This window comes from Rhincodon typus, chromosome 3 (assembly GCF_021869965.1).
Source record: "Rhincodon typus isolate 14 chromosome 3, sRhiTyp1.1, whole genome shotgun sequence".
NCBI lineage: Eukaryota > Metazoa > Chordata > Chondrichthyes > Orectolobiformes > Rhincodontidae > Rhincodon > Rhincodon typus.
The window spans coordinates 66,752,602-66,770,628 of NC_063334.1; the positions used below are offsets into that span (position 1 = coordinate 66,752,602).

The 18,027-nt window shown below is 38.0% G+C and overlaps 1 protein-coding gene across 4 annotated transcripts in view; it reads right to left on the reverse strand.

Annotated features, from left to right (window-relative positions):
• The window catches only part of LOC109911791 (synuclein, alpha interacting protein), a 121,428-nt gene that overhangs the window by 3,915 nt on the left and 99,486 nt on the right, over window positions 1–18,027 (reverse strand). For 3 of the 4 annotated variants that reach the window (XM_020511172.2, XM_048595130.1, XM_048595129.1), the window contains 4 exons: window positions 16,477–16,602; window positions 15,417–15,586; window positions 12,655–12,744; window positions 5,616–6,909 (listed from right to left, as the gene is read on the reverse strand). In XM_020511172.2, coding sequence (XP_020366761.2) covers window positions 5,826–6,909; window positions 12,655–12,744; window positions 15,417–15,586; window positions 16,477–16,602 — 1,470 coding nt within the window. In that variant the 3' untranslated portion in view covers window positions 5,616–5,825. Of the gene's footprint in view, window positions 1–5,615; window positions 6,910–12,654; window positions 12,745–15,416; window positions 15,587–16,476; window positions 16,603–18,027 lie in introns of those variants that run through there. The other variant, XM_048595131.1, reaches the window with a different exon arrangement.

Consider the following 18,027-nt stretch of genomic DNA (forward strand, 5'->3'; position numbering starts at 1 on the left):
CAAAGAGGGGTAAGGATTTTCTCCTGTTTGCCATGTCTGAAGCAAGTGTTACGAATTGTGCAGGGCAAGTAGATAGTGCTTGTCCATGTGCATGAGAACTTTTTAAATATGGCTCCAGCACCAGGAATTCCAGTCAATTCTAGTGCATGGTGAGTTGTTCCAGGAATGGCGTGTACTAAGATGTGATAGAAACAGGCAGTGATTCTTGTGGTGAGGACTCAAATGGCAATTAAAGCCATGAGAAATTACACTTGGGTTAGTGTCAAGAATTACCACATCATCCTTGACAAGACTCATACTTAGCCAATAAAATGGTAAGACACCATCCAAGTAATTAATACAGAAGCAAATGCTTCCTTTAAAGCATTTTGGTATTTTGACAATAAAATCAATTAATTAAATAGTTATTTTGTTCATTTGAAGACATTTATTTAAATAGAATGCATTGACTATGTCATTCCTGGAGCTATTAGGAGCCCAACTTTATAATGATGGCCATAACTGAAAGAGCTTCAATGACATTATGTTTCAGTTTTATTTTTGTGACTTGATCCCATGAGAACACAAGACCACTGCATACAGGACTTTTCAAGCTATCGTTCTGTATAAAATCACATGCCATCCTTGATGACTGAAGTTTTATACAAAAAAAACCTGAAGAAAGACTTTTTTCCAAAAAAAGAGGCATACATTTGACTTCTAATTGTTATAAATGATACAGACTCAAGAAAATACCTCATTATCCAGTGTTAACTTCCAGAGCATTTGCTTTAACAGGAGGCTTTTAAACCAATATTTAGGATTTCATTACAGTTTTATCTACATAAACATAGTGCCATGGGATTCTAAAGAAAAACAAAACTAAACAAGTGCAAATCAAAGTTTTAACAGGATTTAAATTCAAATTCCAAATAAGCAAAATAATACTTCAAACATAGCCAATATTACCCAAATCATGTGGAAGACATTTCAACTAAAAAAAAAGCATTCTGAAGAGATAGTGAACATTTGATGTTGTTTCTGCATTAAATGATAAATCCAAAGAAAACAAACTTTCACGTAATTTCAAATATGCTACAAGAACATTTTCATGACAGAAATGAAATCAACTTTAAAGTAGAGAAAACATATTAGTGTGAAGTTTCAAAAATATTCCTTCACGGACAAGTATCATAAAACAATTGTCTTATGTAGTCATCAAAGCTCATTAACTGAATTTTCATAAATTTACAAATAAAAACAAAAATTAAAACTTTTGTGTGCAACAAAATTTATCTATAACCTTTAGTTTAAAGAATGTCCTTGCTTAATGCATAAGAGAAAAAAACTTGATGTTGAATTTAGGAAAGTGACAACTAACCAAAAGCCAAATCAAAGAATTCTGTTTAGATGAGGTTAGTAAGTAACAAGTGTGAGAATGAAATACAGAAAGATTTAGGGAAGGAATCCCACAGAGTATGACCTGGGCAGCTGAAGGTTCAGCATCAATGTTGGACGAAGGGAAATGCACAAAAAGCCAGTTGTAAAAGTACATATGGTTATATAAAGCAGGCGGAGAATACAAAGTTAGAATATGGAATCAGACCTTATAGAGTTGTTGAAAACATTTTTAGACACAGTGAACCAATGTTAGTCAGAAAAGGCAAGGGTGAAAAGCTATGACACCAAACAAGGAATGCGCCATGGTATTCAAATGTAGGGAATGCAAAGGCATGCATGAGCATTTTAACATCAAAGGAATTATACTAAGAGCAGAGATGGAAGTAATTTACCTGTAAGCAAACATATGTGGATTCTGAAATAGTGCTCATGGCTGAACAGTCCGAAGTCACAAACAATTAAGCTCAGCTTAAAGTATTGGTAATGAATGGGATGGGGATTGTGATAAGAGAATGGAGTTTGTGGTGGGGCCTAGGGTGATAGCTATGATCATCCCAATGTTGATCCTGAAGCAATTTTAATTGATTCAGAGTGTGACAACAATGAGGCATTTGAATATTCCAGGGAAATGGTGGAGAAGTAAAGCATAATGTCATTAGCATACATTTGAAAGCAGCTCCAATGCTTCTGGATGAGATCATCAAGAGGCAACACATTACAATATTGGTGGTGGAGCCTAGCAAACGAATCTGAGGTACTCTGTGTGTGGCATGTAAGAAAAAAAATGGGAAAAAAAGTCAATTGCTGGGAAATTAGTGGTTATGCCTGCATAAACAAAGAAGTAACCTTAAGCAAGCAGAGCCACAAATGTGAATACTTAGAGACACCAAGAAGCAGTGAAGGAACATGGTCACAGAGGATCTCATTTAAAACTTTGAAGAAGCCGATGTAAGTGGGTGCAAACCAAATTGGAGGGATTTGAATAGAAAGCTACAGGAGAGACAGGTATAGTTCAGGGTTTGAGTGAAGATTTGTAGCTTGGCTGCTGCTTGTAAATGTTGGTGTGTTCACCAAGCTGGGACAAGTACAGTGTAGGCTAATAAATCGAAAGGCATTGAGGAAAAACAAGTTGGAAATGCATGGTAATTGGAGAGGATAGAGGGATACAATGTGGGAATTTGAGGATAAGCTGATCATAGGTTGAAGCAGAGAGAAGCAATCTTGGTAACAAGTATATTGAAAAGGTCCTCATACTTGCTGTTGAGGGGACAATGGCAGCATAAAGTAATGGATTGAGGGCAGGAAGAAGGAGGTAGAACAGGGGAACAAAACACATCGTTGAGGGAAAAAGAGTCGTGGCAGGAGGAAAGAGTGCAAGAAAGTAAGAAGAGAGGAAAGAGAAAGTATTGGAAGAGAGAGAAAGCGGGAAGGGAGAGTATAGGAGGAGATAGGGAGGGAGAGTAAAGAGAGAGTGGGAGGGGAGAAGAGAGTGGGAGAAAGATACTGCGGGAAAGAAGAGTGCAGAGGAAGAGAGGCAGGAGAGGAGGAAGGATAGTTGAGAGGGGAATGAGACACAAAGGGCGAAAGGAGGAGGAATGTTGGGGAAACAGTGCGCAGGTGGTGGAAGAGAGGGTGGTGAGGAACAGAGTGCGGGGATAACTTGTTTAGCTTTTTCTTAAATCCACTTGTGGGATAAGGGCAAGACTGGCTCAGGTAGCATTTATTGTCCAACTCTAGTTGCACTAGAGAAGGTGGAGGTGAGCTCCCTCCTTGAACAGCTGCAGTCCATACGGTTTGGGTACACCAACAATGCCGATAGTGAGAGACTGCCAATGCAACTGAAGGAACGGTGATATATTTCCAAGTCAGGATTGTGAGTGGCTCAGAGGGAACTTGCAGGTAGTGGTGCTTCCAGGTATCTGTTGCCCCTATTCTTCTAGGTGCAAATAGCCATAGGCTCGGAAGATAATGTCTAAGGATCTCTGGTGAATTTCTGCAGTGCATCTTGTAGGTGGTACACACTGCTGCTATTGAGCATCAGTGAAGGAGGGAGTGGGTGCAAATCAAGCAGACTGCTTTGTCTTGGATGGTGTCAAGTTTCTTGCGCATTGTTGGAGCCACACTTATCCAGGCAAGTGAGAAGTGAAGAAGTGAGTTTCTCATTGCACTATTTCTAGCCTCAGACCTGTTGTGAAACCTTTGCATTTATATGGCTAGTCCAGTTCAGTTTCTGGTCATTTGTAATCCCCTAAGTCAACCCCTTCATCCCACAAATCAGCCTACTAAATCTCTTTTGAACAGCATCCAACACCAGTATATCTTGTTAAATACAGGGACCAAAAATGTACACAGTAGCAGATGTGGCCTCACCAATACCCTGTGCAGTTGTAACAAGATTTTCCTGTTTTTAACTCTCACTCCATAGCAATAAATTTCTTATGTCCTTGTTGCAGCATGTCCTCCCACTCTTTTTGTATCATTGCCAAATTTGGATACATTCCACTCTGCCCCCTCTTCAAGTCATTATTACAGATAGTTCATAATTGCGGACATAGCGATTCTTGTCATACCCCACTAGTTAGGTCTTTCCAATCTGGAAACGACCTATTGATCCAGACTCTGTTTTATGTGAGTTAATGAATTCTCAATCCATGCTAATACATCACTCCCAATAGCCTTTTATGTAACACCTTATTGAATGCCGTTCGAAAATCCCTACTGGTTTTCCTTTATTTACTCTGCTCATTATATCCTCAAAGAGCTCTTAAAATGCCAAAAGTGATTTCCTTTTCACAAAACCATGTTCTTTTTGCTTGATTACATTAAGTTGTTCTCAATGCCCTGCTATTTCTTCCCTAATAATGGACTCCAGCATTTTCTAAACAACAGCTTCCCTTCAATTGAACCCTCCACCCCGAGTGGATTAGATAAGTCGATGCTGTATCAAGCAGAATGCCATAATATACAAACAGGGATAGTTTTGTTGCTGGTTAGGGCAAAGATACAAAAAAAGAGCATAGTTGAGCAATCCAACAGTAGCAGAGGATTATGGCAAGTGACAGATCAAATTTGTGCACCAAGTTGTAAGGATCCTGTGAGAGAGTTTTCTTTTTGTTGTCAGCTAGTGAAGGAATGTAGGTGGCCAGTTAGGGAAATGATGATGTAGTCCTAAATAGTATTGTCATAGTCTGAGATCGTGGGTGAAGAGAGGCTACAACACATGGCGAGGTCAACAGGCATACCAAAGATATGGTTCAAAAAGAGTTTATCTGAAGACTTAAATTGAAAGTTGAGAGGAGGGTGGTAAATTTACATGAGAAGAGGCTAAGGAGAAGTTTGCAGAAACTGGGTTGTGTTGCAATACAACTAAGCCCAATTAATGATTGGAACATATTTTAAAAGTAGGAATAAATTTGTGCTCTTTAATTTGAGGATGTCACTGTCAGGGAAATGGCAAACATTTCCACTTTTTCCACTTAGGAACACCATCATCTACTCTCTGCTGAAGTTCTTTTCCTGAAAACACCTTGAATCCTACTGAGGTGGAACTCTTTTTCAGTACAAATTGGTATCAAAAATAAGCAATTCTGCTCTGGTGACTTATGTCAAAGGAATTGAATTTTACTGAAGATACCTATATCTTCAGAAAATAAATCTGTACATAATCAAGGAATTGGCACAGGAGCAGCAGAATGGCAGGGGTATTTAAATGTAAACCTAGAAATACAAAACAAACTATTTCCTAAACCACCTCTCTAGTAGTTCCTTAAAACCCGTCCTTTCTGAATTTGTTCAAAGGTTAAGGCACTGAATGGTTGACCCATATATCCCATTTTGATACTAGCCAGGGTGTAATTGTACTCAATAATTTTTATCAGAATCACCACGTTAGGCACATGAAGGACCAAAATTCAGTTCCTCATCACAGTTGCTATCCAGGAACTAGATGTGAGTAAGGATAGGATGACAGTCAGCATGAATGTCCCCATTTTAATTTGCAGACATGCACTCTTTAGCCTTGTACATAAAGAATGTTGACTTGGCCAAAGTACTAATGCCACGAAAGTAGTAAAGAAAATGGGCACAAAGGAGGAAGAAAAGTAATACAGATTTTCTAATGTATCTAATTTTAATTGAGGCAAATGATTTAAAATGGAACATCAATCTTATAACAATTCGTCATTTATATAAAGTACCTGAATATTAATAATGCAGAAACAATCACAGCATGTTTGTAAGTGCTTTAAAAACTATTATCTATATCATTTGAGTTTACATTAGGATCTTTTAAAAAAACAGGTAGAAAGAATGGTCAAAATATTTTAAAATTTATTCAGCTAGGTTTCTTCTATACAAATGTACATATAATAAAATTTGGTACTATTTTGAATTTTTGAAATGTTAGTTTAGAGTTTTAGTAAGTTTCAAAAAATTAAAACAATGGATTATTTGGTGGATTTTAACACACTCAGTGTCTTGGCATTAACTTTTGTGGGAGTTACACAACTTGCTTTTGACCCTCCTGATTTCCTTCCTGTGGAATTCAGTGGTAAATTAGGGGTGGATGTCATGTTTAAATGGGTAGCTTGTGAATTATTGTTGTTCTGGTTACTGTTTATAGATTCCACTGGTGAGTGAAACTGTCCCATGTATCTGTTCAATGGTTCACCCATTTCTAAACTAGGTGCCGACCTTGGTAACGTTCCTTCACTTTCTGTGCCCTTCCTGTTATCTAATTCAGGAACTGTCTGTTCAATTTCCACAACAGGCTCCTCAAAAGTCACTCTAAGTTTTAAATTCTGAGACGTTCTACTCTTTGAAGATGGTGACTTCAGAGCACTTTTAGGACTGTTTGTGGTTTTTTGTGTGGTAGTATTGTCAGCACAAGGCAGAACTGATTCTTCAGCAGACTGGGTCCTGACTGGACTTCTTATCTGATGCTGAGAGTCAGGTACATTATCATTGCTTTCAGCAATAGGAGAATGACTCTGTTCATCTGATGAACCAGAGGCTTTAAGGGAAAAGGGAAACATTCTCCCAACTGCTGAGGCATGCTTTTTAATCATGAAGTGGACTTTTGCAGTGTATTCATCTTTTTCAACAATGGGCTCTGGTCGTGGTTTGTCAGCTCTTCTAATGGGAGAGTTCTTCTGATCTTCACTGATATAGGAGTCAGTGTCTGACTCACTGGAGGATCTCTGAGAATATCTCAGTCTGGTCAATTTCAGTTCCCTTTTATTTCTCAGAACTTTCCTTGCAGACCCTGTTACAACACTTGCCTCCTGCTGATCTTGAAACTCCAAAGAAAGTTTTTCCTGTGTGCACACATTTCCAGAAATTTCTTCGCCCAAGAGCTGACGCAGAATTTTGTCTGCTTCTTCACCTTTCTGTTTCAGTACCCCCTTTTTGGTAACCTTTGATTTTGTTTCACTGTTGTAAGTAGCTGCATTCCCGTTTGTACTTATGCCAGGCATCCTTTGACCACAGGATGAATGAGTTTTCTTATCATTTTCGGATGGTACAGAGGAACTGGTTGTTGTAGAAAAAAAACAAAAACACAACACAACATATATAAGGATGAATTAATGATTAGTTCTCTGCGTTAACTGTACATTTCCAAAAACATTTTCAACTGCTATGTTGAACCAAGTTTAACCTAATTTCATTTATAAAATGCTAAAGACTTTCTTTTAAATTGCAGCACTAATATAAAAAACCTGCCAAAGTCTATTTCTCACAGATATTCACAAGTTGAGACAGTTTTCAATGCTATTTTCCACCTGTTTGCTTGGTGATTTTTTTAAGAGAATTCCTGGGAAACCGACAAAATGGGGAGGATATGAAGAACATCAAAAGAAGTGTGACTTATAGTCTCGGTGAGATAATATCAGAGCAGCAAGAGTGTTTATTATAGAAAATCAATTGCCCTATATAGTCCCAGCCTCCCATCCAAACAATAACAAATGGTTTAATTTTTCATTTTATTCATGTTCCCCAACTCCCTTGGTTATAGAGTATAATTGTCGTACCACTCAAAACTGCATTCAGTTATTTGTACAGATTTAGCAATAAAGCACGGTAGTTGGAAAGTTGCAAGAAAGTCCCAGTCTCATTAATCTGGTTGAGCAATTCATTTAGAACACAGCACGCTGTCTTTTCAAATACAGGTCAATTTCTTTAAGCTATCTTTGGATTTATGTTTCCCAACAGTATTAGTGATATGGTAAATACCTTGCATACCAAGGAACAGTTCAAACTAAAAAGGCTTCTAAAAATGTAACTGTTTTTTAAAAAGTAGATTTGATCTAGGATACTGATACATAACTTAGAACAGCAATTTCTATGTGGTCAGAAGATACAGGAATATAAGAAAAAGATGTGAAGCCAATGGAAGAAAGCTGATGAAGCATGCCTTACAGTTAGAAATTAACGTGGTTGAGTCCAAAGGTAGCTCTCTATTTACTTGGAAATTAGTTTATTAAGTTTTCAGCTTGGATGTAATGTAAGTGCATTACAGCTGGGATACACCAGATCATTAATTTGTTCCACTGAAAATGAGTGCATTATAGTACAACTCTTATTGATAAAGGAGTCAAGGGTCCAAATAGGCAAGCTAGATGTTTATAAAAAGTGTCTTTTGAAAAACATAACTGGGTTTTGATTGATTGGATACTTATCTGGAGCTTAAAAGGAGTTTTGCCTCAGAAATAGTTTTACCAGTGCTCCTATTTAGAAATAAAGGTTTATTTTGCATTTTAAAATTAATTTCATGGCACCACGGCCTTTTAATGACACCTATCATTTTCACCACAACCTGAGCTCATTTAGAGTCTACAGCACTGCATTGCAGGCATTAGATTGATCAACCTTTTTCATCCAGGTGGCAGAGGCTGATGTTTTTTGCTCCACCACTGCCCCAAGGAGATCAGTAAATCCAACATAAAAAGGCAACCAAAGTTATGATTTACCCAGTTCATGTGGTAAAGCTGTATGCTGCAGTAATCACTTATGCAAAAGAGCCCATACACATCATTTGCAATTCTAAAATTATTTAGTACATACATGATATGGAAATCTTACTTATGCAAAAATTTGGAAACTTAAAATCAACTTTGTTATGTTTTTTCTGCATTTAGATTTCAATAGTGAATGAGCGGTAAGGTGAGAAGATCGTGTATTCAAGCCTCAATGTAGAGTTGAGTACGTCAACATCAGTGACACTTCACAGCAATATGGTGGAATGCTGCGCAGGCACAGTTTTTCAAGATGAGGCATTTAATCGTGGTACCTCCTAAGTGAACATAAAATATCCCATGGCACTAGTGGAATTCTCGTAGTGTCCCTGCCAATGGTGGTCCTTCAACCAACAAGACTAATTTGAATAGCAAGCTTAGTTTGCGGTGAACTATGTGCAAATTGGCTATGACATTTTGTTATACTTTAAAAATACTTAACAGTTTGCAAACTGCTTTGGGACATTCTGAGGTTATTAAAAATTATGGAATCAAGGCTGATCTGAAAATTATAAACTCCACTTTTCTGCCTTTTCCTTATTTAGTGATTGGAACCAGGTGTATCTTGTTGACTGTGAGATGCTTGATTGGAGATGTTAAATTGGGCCAATCAGGGTGCCCTGGCTGACCTCAGTTGAGGGACTGACCCCAACCTAGCTGGTGATAGCCAGTGTATTATGCACATGTAGATAAAGCGTGACTTGGTGACAGGATACCAGCCTTTGTGCAGTTATTGTACCTTATAAGCTTTGATTCTCTTTCCGATTAAAAATTTGTCTAACCTGGCCTCAAATATACTTAATGACCATCCTCAACTGATATCTGCAGTTAAGAACTCCTCAGACTCACTACTGTATAATAGAAGAAATTCCTCCTCATCTCCATCATAAATAGATGACAAAAATATAAATTGCTGGAACAGCTTAGCAGGTCTGGCAGCATCTGTTGAGAGAAATCGGAGTTAACGTTTTGGGTCGAGTGACCCTTCCTCAGAACAGTTCTGTGGAAGGGTCACTCGACCTGAAACATTAACTCTGATTTCTGTCCACAAATGCTGCCAGACATGCTGAGGTGTTCCTGCAATTTCTACTTTTGTCTCTGATTTACAGCATCCGCAGTTCTTTTGTTTTTTTTTTAATAGATGACCCCTTACTCTGAGATTATGGCCTCTGGTCCTACGCTGTCCCACAAAGGGAAACAACATATCGGCATCCACCCTGCCAAGCTCCTTAAGAATTTTGTATGTTTCAATAAAGTCGCCTCTGATTCTTCTACATTCCAAAAGGTGCAGGCCCAACCTACACAATGTCTCGTCAAAAGACAATCTCTATTTATCTGGTATCAGCTTAGTGACCCTTCATTGGACTGCCTCCAATGCCAGTATATCTTTCCTTGGTCAACAGGCCCAAAAACTGTTTGCAGAATTCCAGCTGTGGTCTGACTAGTGCCTTGTAATGTTTCAGCAAAACCTACCTACATTTATACTCCGTTTAAGGCCAACATTCCACTTGCCTTCCCTATTACACCACTGCACTTGGGTACTAGCTTTTCGTGATTCATGTACGATGACTCCCTAATCTCTCTGCTCCATAGTTTACTGCAGTCTATTTGCAATTAAATTATATTCAGCTCCTCTATTCTTCCTGCCAAATGCATAACATCAATTTTTTCTACATTATAGTCCATCTGCCAAGTTTTTGCCTATGTGCTTAATCTGTCTACATCTCACTGCAGACTCTATGTCATCCTCAGCACCTGCCTTTCCACTTATTTTTATGGCAGTTGCAAATTTGGCTACAGTATATTTACTTTCCTCAATCAAATCATTAATATATATTGTAAATAATTGTGGCCCCAGCACTGATCCCTGTGGCACACTACTAATTACAGGGTACCATCGTGAATGCCCCCCTTACACAATTTTCTGTCTTCTATTTGTTAGCTGATCCTTTATCCATGCTAATATACTACCTCCAATGCTTGGGCTTATCTTATTACATAATTGCACAGGTAAGTGCCCTGATTCTATCCCCAAAGGCTAGGTCAGATTGCAAATTGTTAAAGAGGGAGAAAAATGTGGAGTAGCAATGAAGAAAGGGCAAAATCAGAAGAAATAAGGCAGAAAACGAAAAGAGGAAAGAAAACTATCCTCCAGTGCCACAATGATGCCACCTGAAGGTTGCAGGAACAGCACCTCATATTTCGCTTGGGAACCCTGCAGCCCAATGGTATCAATGAATAACAAGCTTCAAAATCTCCCCGCCCCCGACCTCATCCCAAAACCATCCAGCTCATGCCTGCCTCCCTGACCTGTCCGTCTTTTCTCCCACCTATCCGCTGCTCCCACCTCAACCCCCACCCCCACCTCCTACCTACCAGCCTCATCCTCGCCTCCTTGACCTGTCCGTCTTACCTTGACTGACCAACCCCCGTCCCAACTCCCTACCTACACTCACCTTTACTGGCTCCATCCCTGCCTCCTCGACCTGTCCGTCTCCTCTCCACCTATCTGCTCCTTTATCCATCTTCCATCCGCCTCCCCCTCTCTCTCTATTTATTTCAGAATCCCCTTCCCCTCCCCCATTTCTGAAGAAGGGTCCTGACCTGAAATGTCAGCTTTCCTGCTCCTCTGGTGCTGCTTGGCCTGCTGTGTTCATCCAGCTCTACACCTTGTTATCCAAATCACTTAATTTGCAAAGATGAGTAAAGGACTTCGATACTGGACAACAGAAGGATATTAAGCCAGTGTTATCTACTACTATTGATATCCAGTTATACCTTCTGGAAAATGGGTGAATACGAATATCAGGCAAGAACATGTTTTGGCTTAACTTTGATTTCTTTCTACCTCCCACCCACCACATCACACCATTCATCGATGAATAGTCTATCAATATTTATGAATCGATAATGCAATGACAAGATCCCAATATGTGCTGGGGTGGCAGGCACCAACTGAAACATCATTAAACTTGCACACACAAAGCTTGCAACATCTCTCATTATTGCTGGTAAACACCTTCTTAAATGCCTGTGAATAGAAAGGCTAGCAAGGACCTGAAAAAAATTACGTAAATTGGGATTGGCAGTGCTGGGACGACTACTGATACAGAGTGTTTGAGAAGTGAAAAGAGTCACCAGAACTTTTTAAATCCCTTACCTATCCCTTTGGACCCAGGGCTTCTTCCTTACTTATTAGCAGAGTGAATCTTCAGGTAATTGCCTTTCCTTTCATGTTCAGCTATCTCTTAACATTTCCTTTCAGACATTGCAAATGCTGCTTGAGAAATCTCAAGTTGAATTGAGAAATCTCTTACAGCTGCCCAAACGTTTACAAACTGTTTACAACTTTATTGTGAAATTCCTTTTATAAAACAGCCAAAATAATAAATTTTACTCGTATACAGTGTTGTGTTTTGATAATGTCTATGCTCCCTGTATCATTTTAAATCTACACCTGAAGTTATGGTATGATTATGAGGAAGACTGGGAATAAACAGCATACTTCCTTTTGAATTTATTTAAAATCTGTAATGCCTATGATGGATCAATAGAATAAAGTTTTGGTTTTGGTTAGGAAAATCACATGGAAAATGTTAGGAACAAAACAAAACACACTGTAAACATTCAACAGGTCAGGCAGCATCTGCAATCAGGATTGAGCAACCAAACGGATTTTCCCCCTCCTACTCCACTAGCTATTGCAAATAATCTACAATTTACATTATTTTTAAAGATATGTTATTGTGGAACTGTAGGCGATACTTCCTTCAGCTCTTTTCAGCCTAGTGATTTGTTTAACTTTACAGGATAACAACTACAGGGTGACAGACTGATTATGAAGTCAAGTTTCTGCCATTTGAAAGTGGTTAGATGAAAATGAGTCATCTTACTCCTGGGTAAAAATTACAATAGAAATAGGAATTTACCCTTTTGTACCTGAAGGAACAAGACTAAATTGACACCGATATTGTTTATTTAAATACACCAGGGGCTACTGGAGTACCTAAGATTTAACATCAACAAATTTGGAGGAGCAGGATGGTGTCACATTGTTCACTATCTATAAATCCATAAGTGTCAAGACATTTGACTTTAAGTACAATGGGAGATTCAGTTGAATTTGAATTACTAATTCTGTTATTAAATTCAGGTGTTGCTTATATTGCAGTATTTAAATATTCAGGATCTTTTGATAAACACAAACTTTGGATTTTAAAAAAACGAAATAGCAATCTTATATATGAACATATATTTGTACCTAGGAGATTGGGGTTCAGCTCCTTCTGTCATCTGGTCTTGTAGGAAATGCTGAAGTTGATTTTGCAAGCTGATCTGCTTTGCTGTTTGTCTATGAAGACAGACAGACATATAAACGTGTAGGACTGTGTCTTTGTTATTTAGTTACACTTAATTATTTGAACAAAGAATTATGTTTATAGTGAACAATGTACAAATAATGCAAGATCCTTGGCACTACAATCAATACTGAACTGCATTTGAAAAGTTTATATTCCCAGATGGATTTCTGGCCCACATTGCTGAGTTGTTAAAAAGTATATGGAAGTTCAGTATACATCTGGTAAAAGTGGCAAACATGTTCACATCTAGCATTGTAATGTTCAGGATTTCTGTATGTATGGTCTACCATATACAAATGTATGTATATTGGCTACCACATTAGAAAAGCCTGCAATGAAGTGCAAGAACTCCAAATAAAATATAATGAAATGACTACCTCCCCCAGGAGCTAAACAGATCTTCCATACTGATGAATCTGAGTAAAAACCTCTGGAGGACATCTCTGCTTTAAAATAACTTGGCAATATTATTGGCAATATCCAAGTCCAGTAAGTTATCATTATTCTCATAAAAATATTAACACATCAAAATGTGTTAGCTATAATACAATGTTAAGATACTGTATAATTAAAAAAACAAAGTGCTGGAGAAATTCAGCAGGTCTGTCAACACCTGTTGAGAGAGAAATAAAGTTAACATTTCATGTGTGATACGACTCTTCAGAACTGAAAGTAGAAGAAAAAGATAACTTTTTTGCTGTTGAAAAGGGAGAGGAGGTGTATGTGTGACAAATGGTGAGGAAACCTAAAGCAAGAGACAAAGGGTATGCTAACTGTGGAGGAATGATACAGACACAAAATAGGCGCTAATGTAGAGTGTGAATAGTCAAAAATAGGTTGGCTTTGTCGAGAGCAACCTCATGCTAACCTTTTTGTTGGTGGGGAGAGATTATAATCAAAATGGAGGGAGTGTTCACAATCTGAAGTATTTTAATTTAATGTTGTGTCCCAAAGGCTATAAAGTGCCTCCATGGAAAATGAAGTGCTGTTTGTCCAGCTTGCATTGAACTTCAGTGGAACACTGCAGCAGGCCTAGAACTTAAATGTTAGTATGACGGCAAGATATTATATACAAATATCAAGTAATTGGAAAGTGGTTATATTCTTACAGACACAACAGGGATGACCCACAAAATCATTCCCCAGTCTGTGTTTTGCCTCATTAAAGTGGAGGAATTTGCACTGTGAGCTGCAAATACAGCAAACTAGAACAAAGAAAATACAAGTAAATCCCTGCTTCACTAGAAGGTATGTTTGGAGCCTTGGACAGTAAGGATGGGGCTGTTTAAATGGCAAGTGTCACATATACTGCAAGTTATTGCATGGAAAGGTGCCACAATGTGTGTGTAAGGAAGTGTTAGGAATGGTGGAGTAGTGGACCAGGGTGTCACAGAGGAAACGGTCCCTATGGAATGCCGATAAAGGAAGGGAGGGGAGAATGTGTTTGGTGGTTGCATCCTGCTGGAGGTGACAGTAATGAGGGGTGATAATGCTTTGAATGCAGAGGCTAGTGGGGTAGAACATGAATACAGGGAAAACCCTGTCGTTGTTCTAGAGGAACAGGAAAGGTGAGGGCAGAAACGCGTGAAATGGACTGGACATAGCTGAGGGCCCTGTTAGCCACGGGTGGAGGGGTTGGGTGAACTCTTAGTTGAGGAAAATGAACGACATGTTGGAGGCAGCCTGCAGAAAATGCACAAAATATGGAGAATTGGAGTCCTTACAGGGAGCACCGTGTCGTCAGGGTAAGTGGGGGTATTAATGTACTTGTAATGGATATTTAGTGGCTAGTATATCTCCAGAAAATTACAGATGAAGTGAGGGAAGGGAAGGGAGGGGAAGAGACTTGCTTTGTTTCTCCAGGACTTTGGTTTTATTTCACAGTTCCAGCATTTGTAGTATTTTGCTTTTATTTTAGTGTAAGATGTATATGGAAGCTAAATTAAAATATAAAACTGAACATCTAGGGCTACTGTTTGAATGACAAATTTTACCATGCAACCCAAGAAACAAAGGGTTGGTATATTTACAATGTTAGATACTAACTTAATGTTATCCACCCACAAATAACATGCAACAATACACATGCCGATCAAAACATAAACAATAGATAATGTTTTATATATATCATAGACAGTTGATTTTATTGATATTTTCTACCAGTAAGTTTGCTGCAGTGAAATAGAAACAACTACTATATACATTTAAAAACTATAACATTGAATTAAAAGAAACTAGGATGACTATATAGCTCTAAGGCTACTCAAAATCTTAGGTACGTTTCAAAGCAGCTGTAAATTCAGAGTAAGCAGAAGTACTGCAGGAGCAGGAGAGCTGAAATAAAAATAGAAAAAATTAGGAAAATCCAAATCAGTTGGCTTTGCAGTATTTTTTTGTTTTTGTTCTAAATTGAAGATGCCATTTTTTACTGTTGAATGTATATCCTGCCGTAACACTGATTAACTTGAAATACTGCACTTTTAATTGTTTACCTAAAAGAAACAACTTCTATATTTATAGATGTAAAGCTATTAATAAGAATTATTGTTTCAGGTTGATCACTTTTCATCAGAACTTGTTATGTCATTTACTATGCTCCTCAATACTTCAACACTTCCTATTTTGCTTCTACTTTTATCATTTTTGCAGCACTGTCACTTACTCTTTTAGTTGTTTTGTTAATTTCACCACTTGTGATGCTAGAGACATACAGGTTTCCACAACCACAAGGTAACGTGAACAAGTGGTATGTCCATGTCGCTCTGCACTCTGGGAAGGCTTCTCTCCATCCTGATTCTGTATTGTCACATTTGCTCCATATTCGACTAAGGTCTAAGGAAACATATGTAATTATAAATCAAAAGTAGAATAAACAAATCCTACTAAGAAAACTAACAGTCATTTCAGCACTGTCTGGGATCAACATTCTGAAGAAAGACAGAAAAAAAAATTAGGAAGGAATAAAAAAAATCATTTGAATTTATTGGACTTAATCATTTCAGCACATTAAATACAATTGAGAAATCACATTTAAAAATGTGGATACACAGATTAAACGTGATTTTCAAAGTTTGGACTCTGTTCATTTCTGGTCCTTTTTATTTTGATACTAAATAAATAACTACAAAAATACTAATTATAAAACTAGCAGAAATATACCTGGAGATCATGTTTTTTGATAGTGCACTGAACTCTTACATACTGTGGTAATTAGATCTCTCTGTCAGGTTGTCCAATTTGAGCACGAGAGTGTAAATTTTAACTATAGGTGGCTAATGGGTGTTCTCTGTGCTGAGTACATTTATCGGCCCATCTATCATTGCTGTCCTGAGGCCCGAGCCATTTAGAAGCACAGGCCTCATTTACATGCCACTGGTGAATTCAGACAGCTTGCTGTAGTTAATCAATCGTGGGAAGGCAGGAAAACATACAGCTCCCACGCAGAGTGTGAACCAAGGGTGAGGGTTCCTCCTGACTACACAAAGACAAAACATTTCATGCAGGGCACTTATAACTGGCAAAAAGAAAAAATTTTCATGTTATTAATCTGGGTGATTGAAATCCAAGATCTGAAGGTGGGAGGACTGCGTTCAAACTTATACCACAACACCTACTTAAATTCTAACTGGAAGCTACACGTAAACAAAATAACAGATGAAAAATGTGTGCATCTTTCTCAAAGTCTGTGAAAACTATTTTTATCGTAAATCAGTGATCTATACCTGAAGGCAGCTCAGGTGACCATGTTGGGTAGCAACATGAGCTGCAGTGTTTCCATACTGATCAACTTCATCCAAAGATATTCCTTGTTCCTGCATATATTGTAGAAGCCACAGAAGAACTTTTTCCTAGTAAAATAAGACCATTTTAGCAATTTTGGAATACAACGTACAAGTGCCAATAACCACAACACCACAATCACCTCTGAAGAATGCCAAATATTTCAACATTCAAAATGGCATATTTCCACACACACAAATGTGAATCATTGCATATCGAATGGCTTAATTTTCAAAATGAAAACAGTATAAATACATTAAGCTGGCATAAAATGCAAGCTAAATTGCATTGCAAAGCCACCACAAGAGTACAAAAACCAAGTACTGGGCAGCTTTGACTGCTAATAATTAAGGATTTCATTATTCATACTTGAAATGTTTGCGTTAAATGATTTTATATAAAAATAACTACTTGTCTCTAACATAAGGAAGACATTAATAAGTTGTATCATTGTAAAAAGGTCTCATCTTGGTTCATGAAGTGTGCATATAATTTCAGTTTGCTGCAAATTAAAAGAGAATCAATAACTTTAAGTAACAAAGTTAATTTTCATAAATAGTGAAAAAGGAAAGCAATGAGGGAAAGGAGAGTCAACTGAAGCTGGGAGAGGGACAAGTTAATAGTTCATTATTATTAGAGTTCAGTGCAAAATAAGACACTTGCTTTGAGCAAGTTGAGGTTATCACAGAATGTAGGCCTAAAGGCTAACGAGTAGAGCTACAAAACTTTATAACACCAGAAAAAAAGGCGCAAGCGTCATGATGGGTGATTAATTACATCTGGTAAGCATGCAATGTCCTGCCGCCTGTTCGTTTAAAGTGATTGCAGCATGCAAACAATGCAAAGCATTATGCTGAAGAGCCATATGCCAGCAGGGAGCAAAAGTTGTATTGTACTACCACGACCTAAAGCTGGTCTGTATCACTTAAAGGAGGAGATGAATTTTGGCTGGGGCAGGTGTTGGATGTTACTAAAAAAGAAATCTTCTCCATAACCTTCATCATTCTCCCCATTCCAGTTGCTCATCTTCTTTGTCACCTCTGCTCATTTTCATCATCGTACTGTAGTCTAAGGGGGATTCAACTAGTACATCCATGTCTGACAGCAAATGCTTGTAAAACAACCTTCAACGTGTGTCACACCACCCCACGTAGATCACAGAAAATGTTGGATAACTCTGGAAGTCACCAAACACTTCTACATTGCTCGCAATGGAGTAAAGATAAAAGGGACATGATGTAAATCTTTGGATAATGTGGACTTATGCAGATTACTTCATTCAAACTACAATGTACTTACATAATATATTCAGTTTTGGTACCCATGAGAAACCAAAATATAATCCTCACTGAAATATAGCAACCACCATGCTGATTAACTCTTGAAAGGACTCATAAATTTAATATGAATAAAAACAAAGTTGCTGGAAAAGCTCAGCAGGTCTGGCAGCATCTGTGAAGAAAAAATCAGAGTCAACGTTTCGGGTCCGGTGA